Here is a 10,816-nt window from a genome sequence, read left to right as displayed (position 1 = left end):
TAACTACATATAAAGCTTTCTAACACTACTAGAAAGAGTTACTCACATTTTGGTATAAAAACCCGAAGATCCGTGAGAGAGAAAATGGCTTTTCTCTAGTTGGAAATGCGAATAATGAATGAATTTGGTTCAGAATTCTATTTATAGTCCTGAGATATTTTTGGCAGAAAATATTTTTATTCCTGAAATGATCTCTAATATAATAGAATGTTGGAATAACAGTGTTACACAAAACCCTAGTGCACCCACTCTCCTGATATTTCCTGAAGTGTAAACCCTGAATTACTCAAACTTACACGAAAAAGTCTGAAAATTAACTGTGACTGGTATAACTTCTATTGAAGTGATATAGTTTGTACAGAATGGAAATTTCGGGTTGTCACAGGCAACACGACCTTAGCATTAAGTGTGTTGGTGTATTCTACAAAAGCCTCGTTTTCAACGAACTTGAAAGGTAGTTTGCCTACCACAAAAGGTTAAGTAATGCTTTTTTGATCCCAACGTCGTCGTGTTTCCATGTTTTAACACTAGTCTCCCCATTTGACTCATTCTTTAGATTCAATTTGGTTTGAGTTTGATCTTGTAGCTTATCCGGGTTTTTTTTGATACCTACCTACATGTTTGAGTAAACTAGAAGTCCCGTTTCTTTCCACATTAGCCTTTAGTAGTCTTTAACACTAATGACATTTTCCATATCTTCTTTTGACACCATCATCCTCTTCTATCATAACTTTATCAAATGTGTCCCAACAAGAGGATGTTTCTTTGCCTTTTTTTTGCGACTTGTTTTCATTTTCCCATTTGTTTTTTTTTCGTTAGTTAAAATTTGATTGATCATCTTTTTCGGAATCGTCAACTAAATTAATTTGTGGTGTATTCTCAATAAATTCCTCTTCATCAACATTCGTAACCTAGTTTACATATAGTCACAACAAAAATATTTTCACAATTAATCAACAAAATATAGCAACATACTTTATAACTTTCAACAAAAATTAACATAATTCAACCAAAAATCATAACCCTAGTTTACATACAATAATAAAAAAAAGCTTTTTGACAACAAATAACCTAAATATAACAACATACTTCATGACATTCAACAAAAATTAACAAAAATCAACAAAAAATTGTAACCCTAGTTTACATATAGTCACAACAACAACTTTTTCACAACTAATCAACAAAAATATAGCAACATACTTTATAACTTTCAACAAAAATTAACGAAATTCAACCAAAAATCATAACCCTAGTTTACATACAAGCACAAAAAAACCTTTTGACAACAAATAACCTAAATATAACAACATATTTCATGACATTCAACAAAAATTAACAAAAATCAACAAAAAATCGTAACCCTTGTTTACATATAGTCACAACAACAACATTTTCACAATTAATCAACAAAATATAGCACCATACTTTATAACTTTCTACAAAAAATTATCAACCAAAAATCATAACCCTAGTTTACATACAATCACAATAAATAACTTTTTGACAACAAATAACCTAAATATAACAACATATTTTATGACATTCAACAAAAATCATAACCCTAGTTTACATATAATAACAATTAATTTTTTTTGACAAGAATTCAACTAAATATAACAACATTCTTTGTTAATTCAACAAAATTTAACAAAAAAGAACCAAAAATCATAACCCTTACTTGAGTTTCATCATCATCATCTCCAATCCAATTAGCATTCCGGATTTTTGATTCCATTACTTCTAAATCAACACTTGAGTAGTTTGAGTTTCATAGAAATCGATTTTCACTTGAGAGAGGGAGAAGCCAAGAAGGTTGAGAACTTGAGATCGTTGAGACTTAAGAGAACTAGGAAGGAACAAAACTTGTAAAATCGAGACTTGCCACTTGCGAGGTTGAGACTTGGAGAAGGATTACATCCGAGTTCACGCTAGGATTGTGATGATCGAAGATATCTTTCTTTGCGTGTTACGTAGTTATGGGTAGGGAAGAAAACTTTAAGCCGTCGAAGACTCAAAGCAAAGCCGACTTAATTGATTTTTTTAAGCGGGTCCAACCGGTTCTAAACCCCGAAAAAAACCTGACCGAACCGGGAAAAAAACCGGACCGGTTTTGATGAAATCTTAGAACCGAGAACCGGTCCGGTCCGATTCAAACCAGTTTCCGTTAAAATAGATTTTTGTGCACCTCTATCATGTACCCATAAAGAAAGTCATGAAAAGCACAATAACAAAAGTACAAGGAACTAACCAAATAATTAAGATGATATGTATGTCAAATAATAAGGGAACAAACTACAATCGAATTCAACTAGCAAATGATATTTGATACCTAATATAACGTTAAAATTGTAAAAACCTGATTTCTATTCTCTCTCAATCTGGATTGTAACATGACTGATATTGTATTCCCTCTTTATGTAGTCAACAACCTTATCCAGCACCATATCAGCATTAGTTTCACGCCTAATCTTTACATGGCAAGCTAACAAAACTTTCCCAACGGTGATTGCCCATATATGCAATTCATGGATTGCAACCACTTCATTAATCTCACATAGACCTCTTTCTAGGCTTGTTGCATCTATCTCTCTTGGTGTACTTTCCATCAAAACCTCTAGAATGTCACGCAACATGTTGATAGTTGTATACAACACTACAATTGAGAATAAAAGGGTGCATATGGGATCAACAAGTGTCCATTTAGGGTTATACCATATAGCTGCAGCACCCATCATTACACCAACACTCTGAATGGAATCCCCAAGAACATGAAGATAAGCACCATGAACATTTATATTACTCCTCTTCTTTGCTTTGTTCTCATCTGTATTCAACAGAGGCTGGATATGATCTTCATGTTCATCATGACGACTTTCATTATGGTGATGATGGTGGTTGTGCATTGTTGCGACACTTAATCTATGGACGTGGAGACCCTCAGCATCATCTTCGTGTCCATGCGTATGCCCATGGTGTCCATGATAATGTGCATGGTCATGGCCGAGTATAAAAATCAAGAACATGTTAACAAGTAAACCGATAAAAGCAATTACAAACATAAGAGTGCCTTGAACCTCGACTCTACCATGCAGGAGTCTATCTATAGCTTCATAAACAAGGATCCCAGTAAGAAGCCATATCATTTGGATCGATACAAGAGTTCCAAGTATCTCAATCCTGAAAAACCCGAAAGATTGACGAGGTGTAGCTTCCCATCCCGAAGCCCACACAGAGAATAACGAGATTGTAAAAGCACCAACATCGGACAACAAATGAGCAGCGTCTGTCAAGATTGCAAGACTGTTTGCTTTACTTCCACCAATCACTTCTACCACCATGAAAATGAAACACACTACAACTCCACCCAACAGCTTCCACATGGATGCTACACGTTCTTCTGCATCCTTAATACTGGTTTTAGCATCAGAAAATCCGCAGGATGATCCTGCACAAACTTTACTCCTAACATAGCTGTTCTCTATGGATGGTGCATCTGCTATGATGTCAATAGTGCCATGACCATGTTCATGATCCATCTGTAAATGTAAAACATATATCGCAGATAAGTAACATTGTATATTTACAATGCATGATCTTACATTCTAATAGTTTACATTCAAACAATGAAATACAACAGTAGCAGCAGCATTACATAGTAATCTATTTGAAGTTTTTAGAGTCCAAATACAATAAAGATCTCTGGTTGCTGAAACTAGAACATGTTCCCACCAAAACAAAGAGAGAAATAATCAAGGGCACCAAAGTGATGATGAAACAGGGTCTATAGTGGATTTATTTTCGGGTAGAGGGGAGCAAGATCTCGCTACAAGATTAAGAAAACAAAGAGGCAGAAGATTGGGACAAATTCACAAACAAGTGTGTAGATCTATATGATTTTACGATTATTTTATATGGAAACTATCTACGAGAAACAATATAATATACCAAAAGGGTAAAATATATAGATTGTCATAGACGTGGGTATCCGGGGAAACAATGCAAAATGATAGTTTTGGTGCATGTGATTATTGAGCGAAATGGAACAGAGATACGAAGAATATATGCATGATTCAAGAATCTTGATTGTAGAAAAGATGGAAAAGAAGGGTTTACCTTTTTGAAATTTATGAAACTTGTACATATGCATGGATGAATGATCGAGATGTAAACAAGAATGACGGTGTGTTTAGATCATCGGAAGGCTCTTTTGTAAGTTCTTTCAAGCCCCTCTCAATTCTCAAAACAATTTTGAAGCCACATAGGCTTTGGGTCTTTCAAGTATTTCATATGAAAGTCCCACCTTCATTATAACAACAAAAAATATACTATATTTTTTAATTTAATATTATATGGAACAAACTAATTACTCCTAATAATAATTATTATTAGTATATTGATATATTATCTATTAAAAAATGTTTAATGTATAGTTTTTTAGTATTTTAATTATTTTTTATATTATAAAACAAGTTAAAAATGTAATAATATATACAGGGTTGGCCTTTATGTCGTGAAGCTTGTGAAGTGGGCCAGTTGGGTGGTACATGGTCCAAGGTTTTAAAGGGCTTATTCATATTAAATATTTATTAGGGAGGACTCCGAAGCGAAACATAAAAGGTATCTTTAAACTTCCAATCATTTTTTTTTCAAAAATCATTGGTTCACTAAAGTATATCTATTATGGTCGGGCTTCATCATAATTTGAGTTTTATTATTTGAAATTGAAATTGGGTTAATTAAGGTTTGTTTACTATTTTCGATTTTGTTTAAAACATAATCAAGGTTTCAATGCACTGATGTATGCTGGAATTTGTGAATTGGATTATGGTTTTTTTATCATCATTTTTGCAATTAACCCAATTTAGTCTAGTGGGCCGTTAGTAATGAACTTGATTTATGCAAATTAATTAGCTTCAATGGTTTATATTCGTAAATATTGAACTTGATTTATACAACTTAATTAGCTTCAATGGTTTATATTCTTAAATATTGTAATTTTACTTTGGTTGTCTCCAAAAATCCATAGTAAAAAAGTTATATCCTTGTGTTAATCAGATTTGTTGCACTTCTTCATTATGAGCAAGTCAACATGTTTCTTAGTATCTCACAAGAGTGAAAGATCTTCATTGAATTTAAGTCTCCAATCCTTTATGCTACCATTCACGTTTTTATCTTCAACGTTCCTTCATAATCAAGGTCGTCATTGTTACAACAATAGATTTAGTGACTTGCCTTCCAAGGCTCTAAATACTTCGAAGACCTCTCTTTTGTATAGAAATTATGTAACGTCCCAAAAACTCATAGTAAAATTTTCATTTTTAAAACAATAAACCATACAAACGAGTTGTTCCAAAACTAATCAAAATGAATATATCATTTAAACATTAGAGTAAAAATCATGATTAGCCAATGCAGAAAACTCTGGGGGATATTGTGCAGTCATGTCGGGCCCTTCCCTTTCAAACCAGAATTACCTAAAACCATAAACATGAAACCGTAAGCACAAAGTTTAGCGAGTTCCCCAAAATATCACATATCATACATATAATAGAGAGTGTTATGTGCCAACCATAGTCTTACAATTACTATCATGCCATAAGTCGTATCACAGTCTTTCCTTGCCAAGCTAAGGGCCAAAACTCTAGTCTTACAAACAAGTGCCAAGAGCCATCACTCGGTCTTTCATGCAAGTATCATGTTAGAACAAAAGTTCTTTAAGGATCGATAGATTCTAAGCAAGCTAATAATTAAGAACGTAATAAAGAACACGAGTATGGCTTTGAATAAGTCGTATGATTAATGCTTCAACACCTCAAAAGAGCTCGACTAAGAACTTCAACTATAGAGGTGTTCTAGGGTCACAAAATAATGAACGTGATGATCAAATCTATATAATGCATACATGCATATATATATATATATATATATATATATATATATATATATATATATATATATATATATATATATATATATATATATATATATATATATATATAACAACCCTACAAACTAATCTAGAAAATCACAGATGGACAGACCCAATCCGGATGCAAAACATAAGGCCAAAGACGCAACACAAACGGACTCAACAATCTCTCCCTTTGCGTCTTTGGAGCCGAAACCTCAATTCTGTTTAGCAACAGAAGACTTCTTCACAGTATTGAATACCCTCGGTATGATGTCCAAAAGATGATACCGAAAAAGTAATGTACCACCGAAGCATGTTTGTAAAATTCTTCTTGTTAGCCTCTGAATTCTGCTTGCACTGATGTATTATGTTGATGATGTGCTCCAAGCAATCAGTAGAGAATAAGTGCTTATCTACCAGAGCAAACAAAAATCTGTGACCTTCACCTTTAGTAAACATCACAGTGAGATGTGTTGAATCAATTTGACCCATCTTCATTCTGTTCACATCCCCTGGCTTTGGTGTAGGCTTGACTGTTGGCTTCTTGTTCAAAACCTTAGCTATCTCCTGATCCATAGTCGCAACTTCATAGATATAGGAGGCCAACATTCACTTTAAGTGTTCAAGAATCGGATCATACTCCGTCGGATTAGTGAGCAGAATGTTGTATAACAATATCCAATCATGGGGATTGGGATTAGGAAGATCTGCAAGAGTGATAGTCGACACTGTGTTTGCTGTACCACGAGTGATCTTGAAATTGACATTTGTAAATCTCCCAGCAGGTGAGGGTTTAAGAACCTTGACTGTAATGATCTTCTGTGCACTCCAAGTCAAGTATTACGGTTGGCCAAACTTCAGATAGAACTCAATCAACTCTCGGTCAACCTTCAGATGAGGAAAAGGAACCTCCACAGTTGAATCAAAACAATGGAACGTGAATGCCTTCCTTGTAATTGGCATATCAAACTATGAGTCCTTTGAATTATCACAGTCAAACGAAGCAACAGGTTCCAACCAATAGACAGATGGAAACTCTATAGCTTGATTGACAAGTACTTCCTTCGCCCACAAGGGAAACAAGTCATTTTTAAAATTCAAGGCGTCTTCTTCTTCCTTGTTTCTCCTTTCCCTCTCCTCTGCTTCTTTTAGCTCTCGTTCCTTCTGTTTTCTTTGGAGAGCTTCAGCAATAGTTTCACCAACATCACTATCATTGTTATCAGCAGTCTGATTTTCCTTTTCATGTAGACCAGAACCTGAAGCTACATTATCCTTCAGTTCGGTTGGGTGAATAGTTTCTATTTTAAGTTTCATACTCACTCTTGGTTGATCACTTTCTATCCTTATGACCACTTTCGGCTGATCAACACGAACACCTTCTCCCCCTTGTTTCGGAGGTATGAACCTCTTAGAAACACCCTTCATTTCATGGAGAATTGCAAGGGTAGGAATCAGTTTGGTTGTAAGATGATTTCGGATGGTGAGAGTCAGGATGGGATCATGAGCACCAAGGAGATTGAGCAACATGTCCTTTACATCGCCTGCACAACTTCGAAAGACAGCCCGTTCTGTCTTCAACAAAGAAATTTCTCTTTCTCTGCTTGGGCTAACTGCACCTTCTGGACTTCAATGGTAGAGGCTTATTTGGCAAGATCTACCTTCAGAGCACTTTCAGTTGCCAGGTTAGCTTGAAGAGAGGCAAACCGAGAATTCGCTAAGCTTAAAAAGGAAGTGTTCTCGATTTGAATAGACGATCTCACAGCTTCAAACTTGGTGCTTTCTTCCTGAAGGGACTTAGAAAAGGAATCTACAGAGGCTTGTATTTTCCTTGCACTTGTATCAGCATGATTTTTCAAAGAGACAAGAAAAATCTGAGTTGTATGAATAACCTCAGAAACATCATTGGTTGCCTTTTTACAAGAAGAGGTAGATGCATCAATAGATTGAGTAGATTTCTCAATCAACGTTGTGTATTGTTCTATGGCATTCTCCAGAAAAGCTTTAAGAATCACACCACTATAAGCCTTGCTGTCTTCAAGCAAACGATCTAGGTTGTCATGAATGCCCTGTAAATGTTGACTGCTGACAGGAGCATCATTGTCTTCATCAGAAGGAAGTCGATATGGACCGAAGTATGTAGAGTCATACTCATCATTCTCTCCACCTAGAGTGGCACTGGAATCGGTTGATTTGGTAGGTGAAAGAGGTTTAGTGAAGACTAGAGTTTCGGTTGCAGTAGTTACCCCCGTATCAGATACGTTGACTTCCACTGTTGGGTCAGGAATAGTAGTGGTGGTTGATTGTGAAATTATAGGAGGTGGTAATGGTGATGTAGAAATTGGAATGGTAGTAGCTGATGGTGTAGATTGAGGTAAAGAAATCATTGGTTGTGAAGTAGTGGGTGGAGGAGCAATAGGAACCGAAACTGCAATTGTTTGTTTTGGTGATGGAGGTGGGGTTGGAATTTTGGTATGGATGGTTTCGGTTGGAGTTGGGGATCTGGGAGGTGTATTGCCTCTTGGTGATTCATGATGAACCTCCTCTTCTTCATCTTCTTTGTCGTTATCTGAACCAACAGGAGTGGGAATCTTGGATCTTCTTGCCATTTTATTAAGCTTCTTGGGCTTGGAAGAATCTCCTTTATCAGATTTTCATTTTCGAGACTTAGAGACTTTATTCTTATCCTCTTCTGTGGACTCCTTCTTTGTAGTAGTACGTTTCCCTCGGTTGCCAGGCTTGTCTACTGCATCCAGGGCAACCTGCTGTTCTGGAGTAAGGACTCTCGGTTCTTTAGGAGGAAGTTTTCTGTATTCCGCCATAACTTTACTTTCAGCTAAGACACAACGAAACATGGATTCAGGAATGGATCCCTTGTGATGAAACTTTGTGGGATTAGAGATGATGATCTTCTTTGTGTGAAACATAGCAATGAAAGCAACTAGGGCATCCTTCATCACAGGAATGTCCAAAGTGTTAATCGCCCTCCTTGTTATAATCATCCAGAAGCGCCCACATGATATCTCTGAATGCCTCGTGGAAGTATTGAGACTCTGCACCACATGAGATCAAATAATCATCCCATAGTCAAGGTTAAGACCATTGTAAAGACCATATAAGAGGGTAAGAAAACCCTTGCTGGTGCCATCTAATCCACCACTCCTTTTAGCCAAACTCTTGATGAGAAGAGTTAACAAGCCATTCCACTGAGAAGGTAAGCACGACTTCTTAACTTTTGTGACCGTGGTGAGAACATCTGTATATCCCATCTCGTAAAGCATGGAGAACAACTATGTTGTCGTGATAAAGTCTGGTGAAATTACTGAGGAATCAACAGCAAGATTCATCAATGAGCAAAATATCCCTTTTGAAATCGAAGCCTTCTTGTTATGGATTTGAAAGAAAATGCGTTCTTTGTTCTTGTCATATGAGGCCGTGGAGTAGACCTGCGATAAGAGTGACATTGGAACGACTTCAACTTGAGTTAGGGCTATTACCAGTGGAGAATAATTCAAACACTTGACAACTTGAAGCATATATGAATCATACAAGAACGGGTTAAGTTTGATGATCATATTTTGATTAGGGTTGATCGTAAGTAATGTAGATGATGCAGTTTGATCTTGAACTGAGGAAGAAGTCGCCATTGTTGATCGAAGAAGGAAGATAAATAGTTGATACTTGCGTCGTAATCTTGAGAGAATTTGTTGGTGGTAAAAGACAAATAAAGGAAAATCTCTTTATATACCGTTGCCAGGAGAGAGAATGTAGACGATGATAATGACATGATCACTAAAACGTCGTCTGGAAAAGCGCGATGTGACAGGTTGGGTACCCCCAGGTAAGCATCAGCACGCGTGGGTATAGAGACTGTTCAAATTCACGCGCCCAATTTCTTATCCTCAATCATCGCTTGAAATTCAGTGTGACTTCAAGAAACATAAGTGCCCCTGTTTAAAACAAAACTTGAACGAACAGCAATTAGAGTTGTGAAAATAAAATTTTCATGCAATAGAGTGACAATCGATAAATAAATAAAGCAAGTGTATATGGGACGTGAGTGATGTCTCATTATAAGACCAAAAGCAGATGATCCCGGGCAAGAATCGCTTCCTTCATAGTCAAGAGAGACTTGAAGTGCTTGTGTGGTTTCCCGAAAATACGATCAAGTGTTTGTTGAGAAACAATGAAAGGCTTCTTTTAATTGTTAGGCTATGGGTAGCTTATCTTCAACCGAACTTCGAGTTTTAACATAAGACTGAACGTTGGTAAAAGTACTTGTGAGACCGATGTAGTCTGTTGAACAAGTAGGTGAGATAGAAATTGGAGTGACAAATGAAGTAATAGAAATCTCAAAACCAAAAAAAAAAAATTGGATCTTTTTGGGAAGAAATGCCTTGGTGTCAGACAGTTTCATAAAGACCACGCAAAAATAAAATAAAAAGAGATTCATTTGGTAACCAGTAAGTTCTTGAATTTAATAATTCATCATCAATTTCTTATAGGAGTTGAATTATGGGTTTCACTCAGCATGTGGTATACGTATCCAAGATCACAAAAACAGACTTTGTGTAACCATAAACCTCAGTGGTAAGAACCGAGAGTCTCAAAGGTTACTTTGGTGAAGTGAAAGTAGAAGGAATATATAAGAAGGTGGCTAAAGAACCGAAAGTACCTTCTGCTATAAAAACGTGACTAAGCATACAAACTCTTAACTCATATGAGAAGAGTAAGGTAGCTCTAGACTGAGATAAAGTTAACAACCTTATTGGGAAGAAACGATAGGTATAGATCGTATCATTAAGACCTGCTCGAAATCGTAGAGGCTTTGGTCAACATGCAGCAGCATGCTTCTAGGGACTCTCAACTAATTCTTATGGAAATAATTGTACCTGACTTAACTCC

The 10,816-nt window shown here is 36.1% G+C and overlaps 1 protein-coding gene across 2 annotated transcripts; it reads right to left on the bottom strand.

Moving 5' to 3' along the window:
• Positions 1 to 2,366: 2,366 nt before the first annotated feature.
• LOC111890536 (metal tolerance protein 1) lies at positions 2,367 to 10,614 on the bottom strand. 2 transcript variants are annotated; one of them, XM_042895594.1, is made up of 2 exons: positions 10,587 to 10,614; positions 2,367 to 3,481 (listed from the first exon to the last, which is right to left on the bottom strand). In XM_042895594.1, exons 1-2 carry the CDS (start codon positions 10,612 to 10,614, stop codon positions 2,367 to 2,369), a joined length of 1,143 nt encoding a protein of 380 aa, XP_042751528.1. The 2 variants fall into 2 exon arrangements, with proteins under 2 accessions (XP_042751528.1, XP_023742410.1); XM_023886642.1 differs by lacking the exon at positions 10,587 to 10,614 and having other exon boundaries at positions 2,367 to 3,539.
• Between the last annotated feature and the right edge of the window lie 202 nt (positions 10,615 to 10,816).

This window comes from Lactuca sativa, chromosome 6 (genome assembly GCF_002870075.4).
Source record: "Lactuca sativa cultivar Salinas chromosome 6, Lsat_Salinas_v11, whole genome shotgun sequence".
In the NCBI taxonomy this organism is placed as follows: domain Eukaryota; kingdom Viridiplantae; phylum Streptophyta; class Magnoliopsida; order Asterales; family Asteraceae; genus Lactuca; species Lactuca sativa.
This window is presented reverse-complemented; position numbering and strand designations above follow the sequence as displayed.